The 16,388-nt window shown below is 40.1% G+C and overlaps 1 protein-coding gene across 3 annotated transcripts in view; it reads left to right on the top strand.

The window, feature by feature from the left end:
- sntg1 (syntrophin, gamma 1) overlaps positions 1 to 16,388 on the top strand; it is a 38,450-nt gene continuing 22,062 nt past the window's right edge. For 2 of the 3 annotated variants that reach the window (XM_087810668.1, XM_087810670.1), the window contains exons 1-3: positions 1 to 461; positions 6,149 to 6,231; positions 7,479 to 7,531. In XM_087810668.1, coding sequence (XP_087666794.1) covers positions 7,499 to 7,531 — 33 coding nt within the window. In that variant the 5' untranslated portion in view covers positions 1 to 461; positions 6,149 to 6,231; positions 7,479 to 7,498. The remainder of the gene's footprint in view (positions 462 to 6,148; positions 6,232 to 7,478; positions 7,532 to 16,388) is intronic. The other variant, XM_087810669.1, reaches the window with a different exon arrangement.

Here is a 16,388-nt window from a genome sequence, read left to right on the forward strand (position 1 = left end):
TGTAGTGAGTGGGCATCATAACTCCTCCTCCTCCTCCTCCTCCTCCTCCTCAGCGTCAGTGACGTGAAGAAGGTTCGAGGAGGTTCTGACGCTGGATCTCGAGGAGGTTCTGAGCTCGTGAGGATCCGCGAGGAGGATCCGTCGCTCGGGGCTCGACTCTGCGGACTGTTCGGTTCTGGACGAGAAGAAGGTTCTGGACGAGAAGAAGGTTCTGGACCATAAGAAGGTTCTGGACGAGCAGAAGGTTCTGGACGAGCAGAAGGTTCTGGACCAGAAGAAGGTTCTGGACCAGAAGAAGGTTCTGGACGAGCAGAAGGTTCTGGACCAGAAGAAGGTTCTGGACCAGAAGAAGGTTCGCTTCGATGCTGCAGCGGAAACATCGAGGCTCGCGCGGCCATGAACTGAAGCGAGGACGCAGACGAGGGTTCGATTCCCGAGACGTTCACCTGTCAGACGAGCAGGTGAGATTTACATAAATGATAGAACTTCATTCAATCGTTTACGTCACGTGACTGTCGGAACCTCCTGAGAGCAGCTGTGTGTGAAGAAACATCTCCTGGCGAGAGATTCCTGAGCCAGAGCAGCCTCATCATGTGCTGGTCATAATGTTTATGATGGTTATGATGTTCATGATGGTTATGATGTTTATGATGGTTATGATGTTTATGATGGTCATAATGTTTATGATGGTTATGATGTTTATGATGTTTATGATGGTTATGATGTTTATGATGGTTATGGTGTTTATGATGGTTATGATGGTTATGATGTTTATGATGTTCATGATGTTTATGATGGTTATGATGTTTATGATGGTTATGATGGTTATGATGTTTATGATGTTCATGATGTTTATGATGGTTATGGTGTTTATGATGGTTATGATGTTCATGATGGTCATAATGTTTATGATGGTTATGGTGTTTATGATGGTTATGATGGTTATGATGGTTATGGTGTTTATGATGGTTATGATGTTTATGATGGTTATGATGTTTATAATGTTCATAATGTTTATGATGGTTATGGTGTTTATGATGGTTATGATGTTTATAATGTTCATAATGTTTATGATGGTTATGGTGTTTATGATGGTTATGATGTTTATAATGTTCATAATGTTTATGATGGTTATGATGTTTATGATGTTCATGATGGTTATGATGGTTATGATGTTTATGATGGTTATGATGTTCATGATGTTCATGATGGTTATGATGTTCATGATGTTCATGATGTTTATGATGTTCATGATGTTCATGATGGTTATGATGTTTATAATGTTCATAATGTTTATGATGGTTATGATGTTTATGATGTTCATAATGTTTATGATGGTTATGATGTTCATGATGTTCATGATGTTTATGATGTTCATGATGTTCATGATGTTCATGATGTTCATGATGTTTATGATGTTCATGATGTTCATGATGATTATGATGTTCATGATGTTTATGATGTTTATGATGTTCATGATGTTCATGATGGTTATGATGTTCATGATGTTCATGATGTTTATGATGTTCATGATGTTCATGATGTTCATGATGTTCATGATGTTTATGATGTTCATGATGTTCATGATGTTTATGATGTTCATGATGTTCATGATGGTTATTATGTTCATGATGTTCATGATGTTCATGATGGTTATTATGTTCATGATGCTCATGATGTTTATGATGTTTATGATGTTCATAATGTTTATGATGGTTATGATGTTTATGATGTTCGTGATGTTTATAATGTTTATGATGTTAATGGTGTTTATGATGTTCATGATGTTCATGATGTTTATGATGTTCATAATGTTTATGATGTTCATGATGTTCATGATGGTTATGATATTTATAATGTTTATGATGTTCATGATGTTTATGATGTTCATGATGGTTATGATGTTCATGATGTTCGTGATGTTCATGATGTTCGTGATGTTCATAATGTTTATGATGTTCGTGATGTTTATAATGTTTATGGTGTTCATGATGTTTATAATGTTTATGATTTATGATGTTTATAATGTTTATAATGTTTTCGATGTTTATGATGTTTATAATGTTTATGTTGTTTATAATGTTTATGATGTTTATGATGTTTATGTTGTTTAAAATTATAATGTTTTTAATGTTTATGATGTTTATAATGTTAATTTTCATAATGTTTATAATGTTTATCATGTTAATAACGTTTATGATGTTTATAATGTTTATGATCATAATGTTTATAATGTTTATGATGTTTATAATGTTTATAATGTTTATAATGTTTATAATGTTTATGATCATAATGTTTATAATGTTTATGATCATAATGTTTATAATGTTTATGATGTTTATAATGTTAATGTTCATAATGTTTATGATGTTTATAATGTTTATGATGTTTATAATGTTTATCATGTTAATAATGTTTATGATGTTTATATTGTTTATAATGTTTATAATGTTTATGATCATAATGTTTATAATGTTTATGATGTTTATAATGTTTATAATGTTTATGATGTTTATAATGTTTATGATGTTTATAATGTTTATGATGTTTATAATGTTTATAAAGGTAAAGATGTTTATAATGTTAATGTTCATAATGTTTATGATGTTTATAATGTTAATCATGTTTATAATGTTTATAATGTTTATAATGTTTATGATGTTTATATTGTTTATGATGTTTAGAATGTTTATGATGTTTATGACGTTTATGACGTTTATGACGTTTATGACGTTTATGATGTTGATGATGTTGATGACGTTTATAATGTTGAAGTTTATGATGTTCTTGGTGGTCATTACTGTTGTGCTGGTAAAGCTTCATGAAACATGTTGTTCAGAGGTCAGTAGGTGGCGCCATCACTTGAACAAGAACACTTGTTCAAAACAAGCTTCATCAACACATCACTACCATCTAGTGGACTCTGAAGATAATGACACTGTTTCATGAAGCTTCATCAACACATCACTACCATCTAGTGGACTCTGAAGATAATGACACTGTTTCATGAAGCTTCATCGACACATCACTACCATCTAGTGGACTCTGAAGATAATGACACTGTTTCATGAAGCTTCATCAACACATCACTACCATCTAGTGGACTCTGAAGATAATGACACTGTTTCATGAAGCTTCATCAACACATCACTACCATCTAGTGGACTCTGAAGATAATGACACTGTTTCATGAAGCTTCATCAGCACATCACTACCATCTAGTGGACTCTGAAGATAATGACACTGTTTCATGAAGCTTCATCGACACATCACTACCATCTAGTGGACTCTGAAGATAATGACACTGTTTCATGAAGCTTCATCGACACATCACTACCATCTAGTGGACTCTGAAGATAATGACACTGTTTCATGAAGCTTCATCGACACATCACTACCATCTAGTGGACTCTGAAGATAATGACACTGTTTCATGAAGCTTCATCGACATATCACTAATGGTCATAATGTTTATGATGGTCAAGACTCAACCCTGTAGATGTGTTGGGAATGTCTTGGACAACTACAGATGATCACTGGCTGCAGGAGGTTCCTTTGAGCTGCTGTTGTTCTGATGTTCTGTATAAAACATTATCATCTAAGTTTCATGTTTAATGATTCATGTTTTAGTTTTCATGTCGTCTTCATGTCGTCTTCATGTCGTCTTCATGTTTTCTTCATGTTTTCTTCATGTTTTAGTTTTCATGTCGTCTTCATGTCGTCTTCATGTCGTCTTCATGTTTTAGTTTTCATGTCGTCTTCATGTCGTCTTCATGTCGTCTTCATGTTTTAGTTTTCATGTCGTCTTCATGTCGTCTTCATGTCGTCTTCATGTTTTCTTCATGTCGTCTTCATGTCGTCTTCACGTGATCTTCTTATTTTATTTGAAACTCCAAATGTTCCTCTGCGGCGTCACCTGATCCTCGTCCAGTTAAAGGTGTTTCACAAAAACTCCTGCAGCCAATGTTCCTCAGACCACGTTGAACTTTTGTCGTTACTTCACAAGAGAAGCTTGTGACACTGAAGACGTCTCTGACGTCACAAAGGTCAGCAGACGTGGTTCAGTCAGTCAGGTGTCCTCAGCTCTGTCTCCACTGAGATGTTTGACCTGCTTGATGGATTAATAAAGTAATGGGAGGTGAAGCCAGGCAGCAACAGTGTGTGTGTGTGTGTGTGTGTGTGTGTGTGTGTGTGTGTGTGTGTGTGTGTGTGTGTGTGTGTGTGTGCAGAGATAATGATGCTCAACCTCTTTGTTTCAAATTCTTATTTTTAGATCTAACATTGTTGTGTATGTTGCTCAGAAACTAGAGCTCCAATAATGACCTCCCACCACTAGAGAGCAGTGTTTCTCCGTCACACTCACGTATTCTCAGAGTAATGAGTTACTTTGACTAAGTATCGAGACATCATTGAAGCTCTTGTCATATTTACTCCGAGCACTTCCTGTCTGTGTAGCATGTTAGCATGTTAGCTTCTTTTACGAACAAATATAAACTTGTCTATTTATCTCATGAGGAGCTTCAATAACGTGACAGTCGAGCAGTTTGAAGGTGTTTGATGTTGTTAGTTATACATGAATGTATTTTAATACACAATTCTATTGATGTTCTGGACTGACGAGTCACTGCCACGTGTCACGAGTCGACAGTTAAACGTCACTGTCACTCAAGCGTTGCTGCTTCATCTGTCATGGCGTCACAAACAATGTGAAGGAAGCGAGTGATGAAGGAGGCGCGACTCAAACAAACGTTGATTCAAAGTGTGGACGCTGCAGGAAAGCAGACGAGCTGAGCGAGAGCAGCTGCAGGTCCATGATATCAAGAAGACGTTTCTTTGACGCTCAGGAGGGAAAACATGAGACGACTTCAGGACGTTTGCAGGAGAAAAGCTCCTGAATCTGTGATTTATAATCCGTTTGAAACCACAAGAGCAGCTGGAGGAGCCCAGACTCACTTGCTAGGAGATATAGCTAACCTGAGCTAGCTAACATGTAGTAGCTACCATGAGCTAGCTAACGTGTGCTAGCTAACATGTAGTAGCTACCATGAGCTAGCTAACGTGTGCTAGCTAACATGTAGTAGCTACCATGAGCTAGCTAACGTGTGCTAGCTAACATGTAGTAGCTACCATGAGCTAGCTAACCTGAGCTAGCTAACATGTAGTAGCTACCATGAGCTAGATAACCTGAGCTAGCTAACATGTAGTAGCTACCATGAGCTAGCTGACGTGTGCTAGCTAACATGTAGTAGCTACCATGAGCTAGCTAACGTGTGCTAGCTAACATGTAGTAGCTACCATGAGCTAGCTAACATGTAGTAGCTACCATGAGCTAGATAACCTGAGCTAGCTAACATGTAGTAGCTACCATGAGCTAGCTAACATGTAGTAGCTACCATGTGCTAGCTAACATGGACTAGCTAACGTGTAGTAGCTACCATGAGCTAGCTAACATGGACTAGCTAATGTGTGCTAGCTAACATGGACTAGCTAAAATGAGCTAGCTAACATGAGCTAGCTAACATGATCTAGCTAACGTGTGCTAGCTAACATGAGCTGGCTAACATGAGCTAGCTAATGTGTGCTAGCTAACATGAGATAGCTAACGTGTGCTAGCTAACATGTAGTAGCTAACATGAGCTAGCTAACATGGACTAGCTAACATGAGCTAGCTAACATGATCTAGCTAACGTGTGCTAGCTAACATGAGCTAGCTAAAATGATCTAGCTAACATGAGCTAGCTAACATGATCTAGCTAACGTGTGCTAGCTAACATGAGCTAGCTAAAATGATCTAGCTAACATGAGCTAGCTAACACGAGCTAGCTAACATGTACTAGATAACATGTGCTAATATAATGATGCTATATTTTAATAATGATGTTATATTTTAATAATGTTCTAACATTTGAATAATTGTATTATATTTTAATAATTGTATTATATTTTAATAATTGTATTTTATTTTAATAATAATATTATATCATAAACGTTGTATCAAATCATTCTGACAAAAGTGTTTCTTTATCTTCACTTGACTGAACAAACGTAATGTTCTTTTATTGTATTTGTGTTATTTCTTCTGTTTGACCAACAGTAAGACGAGGTCAGAGGTCACAGGAAGTTTCAACTCATGCTGTTTGTTCCTCAGGATCTACTGGATCCTCGAGGACAGATCCTGCTTCAGTCCATGGACTCGTTCCACGACTAGTTCTCCGGAGTCTTCCTCCTCAAGTGAGTTTAATACATGTGTCAGGATTTGTATCTTTTCATGACTGTGTGTGTGTGTGTGTGTGTGAGTGTGTGTGTGTGTGTGTGTGTGTGTGTGTTTCTGTGTGTGTGTGTTTCTGTGTGTGTGTGTGTGTGTGTGTGTGTTTCTGTGTGTGTCTGTGTCTGTGTGTGTGTGTGTTTCTGTGTGTGTGTGTTTCTGTGTGTGTGTGTTTCTGTGTGTGTGTGTGTGTGTGTGTGTGTGTGTCTGTGTGTGTGTGTGTCTGTCTGTGTGTGTGTCTGTGTGTGTGTGGGTGAGTGTGTGTGTGTGGGTGAGTGTGTGTGTGTGTGTCTGTGTGTGTGTCTGTGTGTGTTTCTGAGTGTGTGTGTGTGTGTGTGTGTGTGTGTGTGTGTGTGTGTGTGTGTGTGTGTATGTGTGTGTGTGTGTGTGTTTCTGTGTGTGTGAGAGAGTCCTGTCATGTGATGGACAGACAAGCTGCCTCTTGTCCTGAGTAGCTGGGATACAAAGATTGATTGAACATAACGTCATCAACGTCAGAAACTTGACGAAAGTCAATGTGTGACATCATCAGTGTGACATCATCAGTGTGACATCATCAGTGTGACATCATCAGTGTGACATCATCAGTGTGACATCATCAGTGTGACATCATCAGTGTGACATCATCAGTGTGACATCATCAGTGTGACATCATCAGTGTGACATCATCGGTGTGACATCATCAGTGTGACATCATCAGTGTGACATCATCAGTATGACATCATCGGTGTGACATCATCAGTGTGACATCATCGGTGTGACATCATCAGTGTGACATCATCGGTGTGACATCATCAGTGTGACATCATCAGTATGACATCATCGGTGTGACATCATCAGTGTGACATCATCGGTGTGACATCATCAGTGTGACATCATCAGTGTGACATCATCAGTGTGACATCATCGGTGTGACATCATCAGTGTGACATCATCGGTGTGACATCATCAGTGTGACATCATCGGTGTGACATCATCAGTGTGACATCATCGGTGTGACATCATCAGTGTGACATCATCGGTGTGACATCATCAGTGTGACATCATCGGTGTGACATCATCAGTGTGACATCATCGGTGTGACATCATCAGTGTGACATCATCAGTGTGACATCATCGGTGTGACATCATCAGTGTGACATCATCAGTGTGACATCATCAGTGTGACATCATCATTGACTAATGCAGTGGTTGATCTTCTTCTCGTCTTCAGCTCCGTCGCTGCAGCATCACATGGATTTCAAGAGTTTGAATGAAGAGGTCGGTGTGAGTAGATTATCTCGACACGTGTTCACTAACCAGCTAGTTAACGTCTGACCAGTCATGAATGAACCTTCACTCCTGCTCACCTTAAAGCATTATGACCACCTGATCCTTTGTGATCAGTCGTGTGTTTCCACGCGCGTGTGTTTTCTTGACAACACGTGTGTGTTTTCTTGACAACACGTGTGTGTTTTCTCGAGAACAAGTGTGTGTTTTCTAGACAACACGTGTGTGTTTTCTTGACAACACGTGTGTGTTTTCTCGACAACAGGTGTGTGTTTTCTAGACAACACGTGTGTGTTTTCTAGACAACACGTGTGTGTTTTCTCGAGAACAAGTGTGTGTTTTCTTGACAACACGTGTGTGTTTTCTTGACAACACGTGTGTGTTTTCTTGACAACACGTGTGTGTTTTCTAGACAACACGTGTGTGTTTTCTTGACAACACGTGTGTGTTTTCTAGACAACACGTGTGTGTTTTCTCGACAACAGGTGTGTGTTTTCTCGAGAACAGGTGTGTGTTTTCTTGACAACACGTGTGTTTTCTCAACAACAGGTGTGTGTTTTCTCGACAACAGGTGTGTGTTTTCTCGAGAACAAGTGTGTGTTTTCTTGACAACACGTGTGTGTTTTCTTGACAACAAGTGTGTGTTTTCTAGACAACACGTGTGTGTTTTCTAGACAACACGTGTGTGTTTTCTTGACAACAGGTGTGTGTTTTCTCGAGAACAGGTGTGTGTTTTCTCGAGAACAGGTGTGTGTTTTCTTGACAACACGTGTGTTTTCTCAACAACAGGTGTGTGTTTTCTCGACAACAGGTGTGTGTTTTCTCGAGAACAAGTGTGTGTTTTCTTGACAACACGTGTGTGTTTTCTTGACAACAAGTGTGTGTTTTCTAGACAACACGTGTGTGTTTTCTAGACAACACGTGTGTGTTTTCTTGACAACAGGTGTGTGTTTTCTCGAGAACAGGTGTGTGTTTTCTCGACAACAAGTGTGTGTTTTCTAGACAACACGTGTGTGTTTTCTAGACAACACGTGTGTGTTTTCTTGACAACACGTGTGTGTTTTCTTGACAACACGTGTGTGTTTTCTTGACAACACGTGTGTGTTTTCTTGACAACACGTGTGTGTTTTCTCGACAACAGGTGTGTGTTTTCTTGACAACACGTGTGTGTTTTCTTGACAACACGTGTGTGTTTTCTTGACAACACGTGTGTGTTTTCTTGACAACACGTGTGTGTTTTTTTGACAACACGTGTGTGTTTTCTTGACAACACGTGTGTGTTTTCTTGACAACACGTGTGTGTTTTCTTGACAACACGTGTGTGTTTTCTAGACAACAAGTGTGTGTTTTCTAGACAACACGTGTGTGTTTTCTAGACAACACGTGTGTGTTTTCTAGACAACAAGTGTGTGTTTTCTTGACAACACGTGTGTTTTCTCAACAACAGGTGTGTGTTTTCTCGACAACAGGTGTGTGTTTTCTCGAGAACAAGTGTGTGTTTTCTTGACAACACGTGTGTGTTTTCTTGACAACAAGTGTGTGTTTTCTAGACAACACGTGTGTGTTTTCTAGACAACACGTGTGTGTTTTCTCGACAACAGGTGTGTGTTTTCTCGAGAACAGGTGTGTGTTTTCTTGACAACACGTGTGTTTTCTCAACAACAGGTGTGTGTTTTCTCGACAACACGTGTGTGTTTTCTTGACAACACGTGTGTGTTTTCTTGACAACAAGTGTGTGTTTTCTAGACAACACGTGTGTGTTTTCTAGACAACACGTGTGTGTTTTCTAGACAACACGTGTGTGTTTTCTAGACAACACGTGTGTGTTTTCTTGACAACACGTGTGTGTTTTCTAGACAACACGTGTGTGTTTTCTCGACAACAGGTGTGTGTTTTCTTGACAACACGTGTGTGTTTTCTTGACAACACGTGTGTGTTTTCTTGACAACACGTGTGTGTTTTCTTGACAACACGTGTGTGTTTTTTTGACAACACGTGTGTGTTTTCTTGACAACACGTGTGTGTTTTCTTGACAACACGTGTGTGTTTTCTTGACAACACGTGTGTGTTTTCTAGACAACAAGTGTGTGTTTTCTAGACAACACGTGTGTGTTTTCTAGACAACACGTGTGTGTTTTCTAGACAACAAGTGTGTGTTTTCTTGACAACACGTGTGTTTTCTCAACAACAGGTGTGTGTTTTCTCGACAACAGGTGTGTGTTTTCTCGAGAACAAGTGTGTGTTTTCTTGACAACACGTGTGTGTTTTCTTGACAACAAGTGTGTGTTTTCTAGACAACACGTGTGTGTTTTCTAGACAACACGTGTGTGTTTTCTCGACAACAGGTGTGTGTTTTCTCGAGAACAGGTGTGTGTTTTCTTGACAACACGTGTGTTTTCTCAACAACAGGTGTGTGTTTTCTCGACAACACGTGTGTGTTTTCTTGACAACACGTGTGTGTTTTCTTGACAACAAGTGTGTGTTTTCTAGACAACACGTGTGTGTTTTCTAGACAACACGTGTGTGTTTTCTAGACAACACGTGTGTGTTTTCTAGACAACACGTGTGTGTTTTCTTGACAACACGTGTGTGTTTTCTAGACAACACGTGTGTGTTTTCTCGACAACAGGTGTGTGTTTTCTCGAGAACAGGTGTGTGTTTTCTTGACAACACGTGTGTTTTCTCAACAACAGGTGTGTGTTTTCTCGACAACAGGTGTGTGTTTTCTCGAGAACAAGTGTGTGTTTTCTTGACAACACGTGTGTGTTTTCTTGACAACAAGTGTGTGTTTTCTAGACAACACGTGTGTGTTTTCTAGACAACACGTGTGTGTTTTCTCGACAACAGGTGTGTGTTTTCTCGACAACAGGTGTGTGTTTTCTAGACAACACGTGTGTGTTTTCTAGACAACACGTGTGTGTTTTCTCGAGAACAAGTGTGTGTTTTCTTGACAACACGTGTGTGTTTTCTTGACAACACGTGTGTGTTTTCTTGACAACACGTGTGTGTTTTCTAGACAACACGTGTGTGTTTTCTTGACAACACGTGTGTGTTTTCTAGACAACACGTGTGTGTTTTCTCGACAACAGGTGTGTGTTTTCTCGAGAACAGGTGTGTGTTTTCTTGACAACACGTGTGTTTTCTCAACAACAGGTGTGTGTTTTCTCGACAACAGGTGTGTGTTTTCTCGAGAACAAGTGTGTGTTTTCTTGACAACACGTGTGTGTTTTCTTGACAACAAGTGTGTGTTTTCTAGACAACACGTGTGTGTTTTCTAGACAACACGTGTGTGTTTTCTTGACAACAGGTGTGTGTTTTCTCGAGAACAGGTGTGTGTTTTCTCGACAACAAGTGTGTGTTTTCTAGACAACACGTGTGTGTTTTCTAGACAACACGTGTGTGTTTTCTTGACAACACGTGTGTGTTTTCTTGACAACACGTGTGTGTTTTCTTGACAACACGTGTGTGTTTTCTTGACAACACGTGTGTGTTTTCTCGACAACAGGTGTGTGTTTTCTTGACAACACGTGTGTGTTTTCTTGACAACACGTGTGTGTTTTCTCAACAACAGGTGTGTGTTTTCTCGACAACAGGTGTGTGTTTTCTCGAGAACAAGTGTGTGTTTTCTTGACAACACGTGTGTGTTTTCTTGACAACAAGTGTGTGTTTTCTAGACAACACGTGTGTGTTTTCTAGACAACACGTGTGTGTTTTCTCGACAACAGGTGTGTGTTTTCTCGAGAACAGGTGTGTGTTTTCTTGACAACACGTGTGTTTTCTCAACAACAGGTGTGTGTTTTCTCGACAACACGTGTGTGTTTTCTTGACAACACGTGTGTGTTTTCTTGACAACAAGTGTGTGTTTTCTAGACAACACGTGTGTGTTTTCTAGACAACACGTGTGTGTTTTCTAGACAACACGTGTGTGTTTTCTAGACAACAGGTGTGTGTTTTCTCGAGAACACGTGTGTGTTTTCTAGACAACACGTGTGTGTTTTCTCGACAACAGGTGTGTGTTTTCTCGAGAACAGGTGTGTGTTTTCTCGACAACAAGTGTGTGTTTTCTAGACAACACGTGTGTGTTTTCTAGACAACATTTGTGTGTTTTCTTGACAACACGTGTGTGTTTTCTTGACAACACGTGTGTGTTTTCTTGACAACACGTGTGTGTTTTCTAGACAACACGTGTGTGTTTTCTCGACAACACGTGTGTGTTTTCTCGACAACAGGTGTGTGTTTTCTCGACAACAGGTGTGTGTTTTTTCGACAACACGTGTGTGTTTTCTCGACAACAGGTGTGTGTTTTCTCGACAACACGTGTGTGTTTTCTCGACAACAGGTGTGTGTTTTCTCGACAACACGTGTGTTTTCTCGACAACAAGTGTGTGTTTTCTCGACAACAAGTGTGTGTTTTCTCGACAACACGTGTGTGTTTTCTTGACAACAAGTGTGTGTTTTCTCGACAACACGTGTGTGTTTTCTAGACAACACGTGTGTGTTTTCTCGACAACACGTGTGTGTTTTCTTGACAACACGTGTGTGTTTTCTCGACAACAGGTGTGTGTTTTCTTGACAACACGTGTGTGTTTTCTTGACAACACGTGTGTGTTTTCTTGACAACACGTGTGTGTTTTTTTGACAACACGTGTGTGTTTTCTTGACAACACGTGTGTGTTTTCTTGACAACACGTGTGTGTTTTCTTGACAACACGTGTGTGTTTTCTAGACAACAAGTGTGTGTTTTCTAGACAACACGTGTGTGTTTTCTAGACAACACGTGTGTGTTTTCTAGACAACAAGTGTGTGTTTTCTTGACAACACGTGTGTTTTCTCAACAACAGGTGTGTGTTTTCTCGACAACAGGTGTGTGTTTTCTCGAGAACAAGTGTGTGTTTTCTTGACAACACGTGTGTGTTTTCTTGACAACAAGTGTGTGTTTTCTAGACAACACGTGTGTGTTTTCTAGACAACACGTGTGTGTTTTCTCGACAACAGGTGTGTGTTTTCTCGAGAACAGGTGTGTGTTTTCTTGACAACACGTGTGTGTTTTCTCAACAACAGGTGTGTGTTTTCTCGACAACACGTGTGTGTTTTCTTGACAACACGTGTGTGTTTTCTTGACAACAAGTGTGTGTTTTCTAGACAACACGTGTGTGTTTTCTAGACAACACGTGTGTGTTTTCTAGACAACACGTGTGTGTTTTCTAGACAACACGTGTGTGTTTTCTTGACAACACGTGTGTGTTTTCTAGACAACACGTGTGTGTTTTCTCGACAACAGGTGTGTGTTTTCTCGAGAACAGGTGTGTGTTTTCTTGACAACACGTGTGTTTTCTCAACAACAGGTGTGTGTTTTCTAGACAACACGTGTGTGTTGTCTAGACAACACGTGTGTGTTTTCTCGACAACACGTGTGTGTTTTCTCGAGAACAGGTGTGTGTTTTCTCGACAACACGTGTGTGTTTTCTAGACAACACGTGTGTGTTTTCTCGACAACAGGTGTGTGTTTTCTCGAGAACAGGTGTGTGTTTTCTCGACAACAAGTGTGTGTTTTCTAGACAACACGTGTGTGTTTTCTAGACAACACGTGTGTGTTTTCTTGACAACACGTGTGTGTTTTCTTGACAACACGTGTGTGTTTTCTTGACAACACGTGTGTGTTTTCTAGACAACACGTGTGTGTTTTCTCGACAACACGTGTGTGTTTTCTCGACAACAGGTGTGTGTTTTCTCGACAACAGGTGTGTGTTTTTTCGACAACACGTGTGTGTTTTCTCGACAACAGGTGTGTGTTTTCTCGACAACACGTGTGTGTTTTCTCGACAACAGGTGTGTGTTTTCTTGACAACACGTGTGTTTTCTCGACAACAAGTGTGTGTTTTCTCGACAACAAGTGTGTGTTTTCTCGACAACACGTGTGTGTTTTCTTGACAACAAGTGTGTGTTTTCTCGACAACACGTGTGTGTTTTCTAGACAACACGTGTGTGTTTTCTCGACAACACGTGTGTGTTTTCTTGACAACACGTGTGTGTTTTCTCGACAACAGGTGTGTGTTTTCTTGACAACACGTGTGTGTTTTCTTGACAACACGTGTGTGTTTTCTTGACAACACGTGTGTGTTTTCTTGACAACACGTGTGTGTTTTTTTGACAACACGTGTGTGTTTTCTTGACAACACGTGTGTGTTTTCTTGACAACACGTGTGTGTTTTCTTGACAACACGTGTGTGTTTTCTAGACAACAAGTGTGTGTTTTCTAGACAACACGTGTGTGTTTTCTAGACAACACGTGTGTGTTTTCTAGACAACAAGTGTGTGTTTTCTTGACAACACGTGTGTTTTCTCAACAACAGGTGTGTGTTTTCTCGACAACAGGTGTGTGTTTTCTCGAGAACAAGTGTGTGTTTTCTTGACAACACGTGTGTGTTTTCTTGACAACAAGTGTGTGTTTTCTAGACAACACGTGTGTGTTTTCTAGACAACAGGTGTGTGTTTTCTCGACAACAGGTGTGTGTTTTCTCGAGAACAGGTGTGTGTTTTCTTGACAACACGTGTGTTTTCTCAACAACAGGTGTGTGTTTTCTCGACAACACGTGTGTGTTTTCTTGACAACACGTGTGTGTTTTCTTGACAACAAGTGTGTGTTTTCTAGACAACACGTGTGTGTTTTCTAGACAACACGTGTGTGTTTTCTAGACAACACATGTGTGTTTTCTAGACAACACGTGTGTGTTTTCTTGACAACACGTGTGTGTTTTCTAGACAACACGTGTGTGTTTTCTCGACAACAGGTGTGTGTTTTCTCGAGAACAGGTGTGTGTTTTCTTGACAACACGTGTGTTTTCTCAACAACAGGTGTGTGTTTTCTCGACAACAGGTGTGTGTTTTCTCGAGAACAAGTGTGTGTTTTCTTGACAACACGTGTGTGTTTTCTTGACAACAAGTGTGTGTTTTCTAGACAACACGTGTGTGTTTTCTAGACAACACGTGTGTGTTTTCTCGACAACACGTGTGTGTTTTCTCGAGAACAGGTGTTTGTTTTCTCGACAACAAGTGTGTGTTTTCTAGACAACACGTGTGTGTTTTCTAGACAACACGTGTGTGTTTTCTTGACAACACGTGTGTGTTTTCTTGACAACACGTGTGTGTTTTCTTGACAACACGTGTGTGTTTTCTAGACAACACGTGTGTGTTTTCTCGACAACACGTGTGTGTTTTCTCGACAACAGGTGTGTGTTTTCTCGACAACAGGTGTGTGTTTTTTCGACAACACGTGTGTGTTTTCTCGACAACAGGTGTGTGTTTTCTCGACAACACGTGTGTGTTTTCTCGACAACAGGTGTGTGTTTTCTCGACAACACGTGTGTTTTCTCGACAACAAGTGTGTGTTTTCTCGACAACAAGTGTGTGTTTTCTCGACAACACGTGTGTGTTTTCTTGACAACAAGTGTGTGTTTTCTCGACAACACGTGTGTGTTTTCTAGACAACACGTGTGTGTTTTCTCGAGAACAAGTGTGTGTTTTCTCGAGAACAAGTGTGTGTTTTCTTGACAACAAGTGTGTGTTTTCTTGACAACACGTGTGTGTTTTCTTGACAACACGTGTGTGTTTTCTCGACAACAGGTGTGTGTTTTCTAGACAACACGTGTGTGTTTTCTCGACAACACGTGTGTGTTATCTCGACAACAGGTGTGTGTTTTCTCGACAACACGTGTGTGTTTTCTCGACAACAGGTGTGTGTTTTCTCGAGAACAAGTGTGTGTTTTCTCGACAACACGTGTGTGTTTTCTCGACAACAGGTGTGTGTTTTCTCGACAACACGTGTGTGTTTTCTCGACAACACGTGTGTGTTTTCTCGACAACAGGTGTGTGTTTTCTCGAGAACAAGTGTGTGTTTTCTTGACAACACGTGTGTGTTTTCTTGACAACAAGTGTGTGTTTTCTAGACAACACGTGTGTGTTTTCTAGACAACACGTGTGTGTTTTCTCGACAACAGGTGTGTGTTTTCTCGAGAACAGGTGTGTGTTTTCTTGACAACACGTGTGTTTTCTCAACAACAGGTGTGTGTTTTCTCGACAACAGGTGTGTGTTTTCTCGAGAACAGGTGTGTGTTTTCTTGACAACACGTGTGTGTTTTCTTGACAACAAGTGTGTGTTTTCTAGACAACACGTGTGTGTTTTCTAGACAACACGTGTGTGTTTTCTAGACAACACGTGTGTGTTTTCTAGACAACACGTGTGTGTTTTCTTGACAACACGTGTGTGTTTTCTAGACAACACGTGTGTGTTTTCTCGACAACAGGTGTGTGTTTTCTCGAGAACAGGTGTGTGTTTTCTTGACAACACGTGTGTTTTCTCAACAACAGGTGTGTGTTTTCTCGACAACAGGTGTGTGTTTTCTCGAGAACAAGTGTGTGTTTTCTTGACAACACGTGTGTGTTTTCTTGACAACAAGTGTGTGTTTTCTAGACAACACGTGTGTGTTTTCTAGACAACACGTGTGTGTTTTCTCGACAACAGGTGTGTGTTTTCTCGAGAACAGGTGTGTGTTTTCTCGACAACAAGTGTGTGTTTTCTAGACAACACGTGTGTGTTTTCTAGACAACACGTGTGTGTTTTCTTGACAACACGTGTGTGTTTTCTTGACAACACGTGTGTGTTTTCTTGACAACACGTGTGTGTTTTCTTGACAACACGTGTGTGTTTTCTCGACAACAGGTGTGTGTTTTCTAGACAACACGTGTGTGTTTTCTCGACAACACGTGTGTGTTTTCTCGACAACAGGTGTGTGTTTTCTCGACAACACGTGTGTGTTTTCTCGACAACACGTGTGTTTTCTCGACAACACGTGTG

The sequence above is a fragment of the Callionymus lyra genome, chromosome 16 (assembly GCF_982586985.1).
Source record: "Callionymus lyra chromosome 16, fCalLyr1.hap1.1, whole genome shotgun sequence".
In the NCBI taxonomy this organism is placed as follows: domain Eukaryota; kingdom Metazoa; phylum Chordata; class Actinopteri; order Syngnathiformes; family Callionymidae; genus Callionymus; species Callionymus lyra.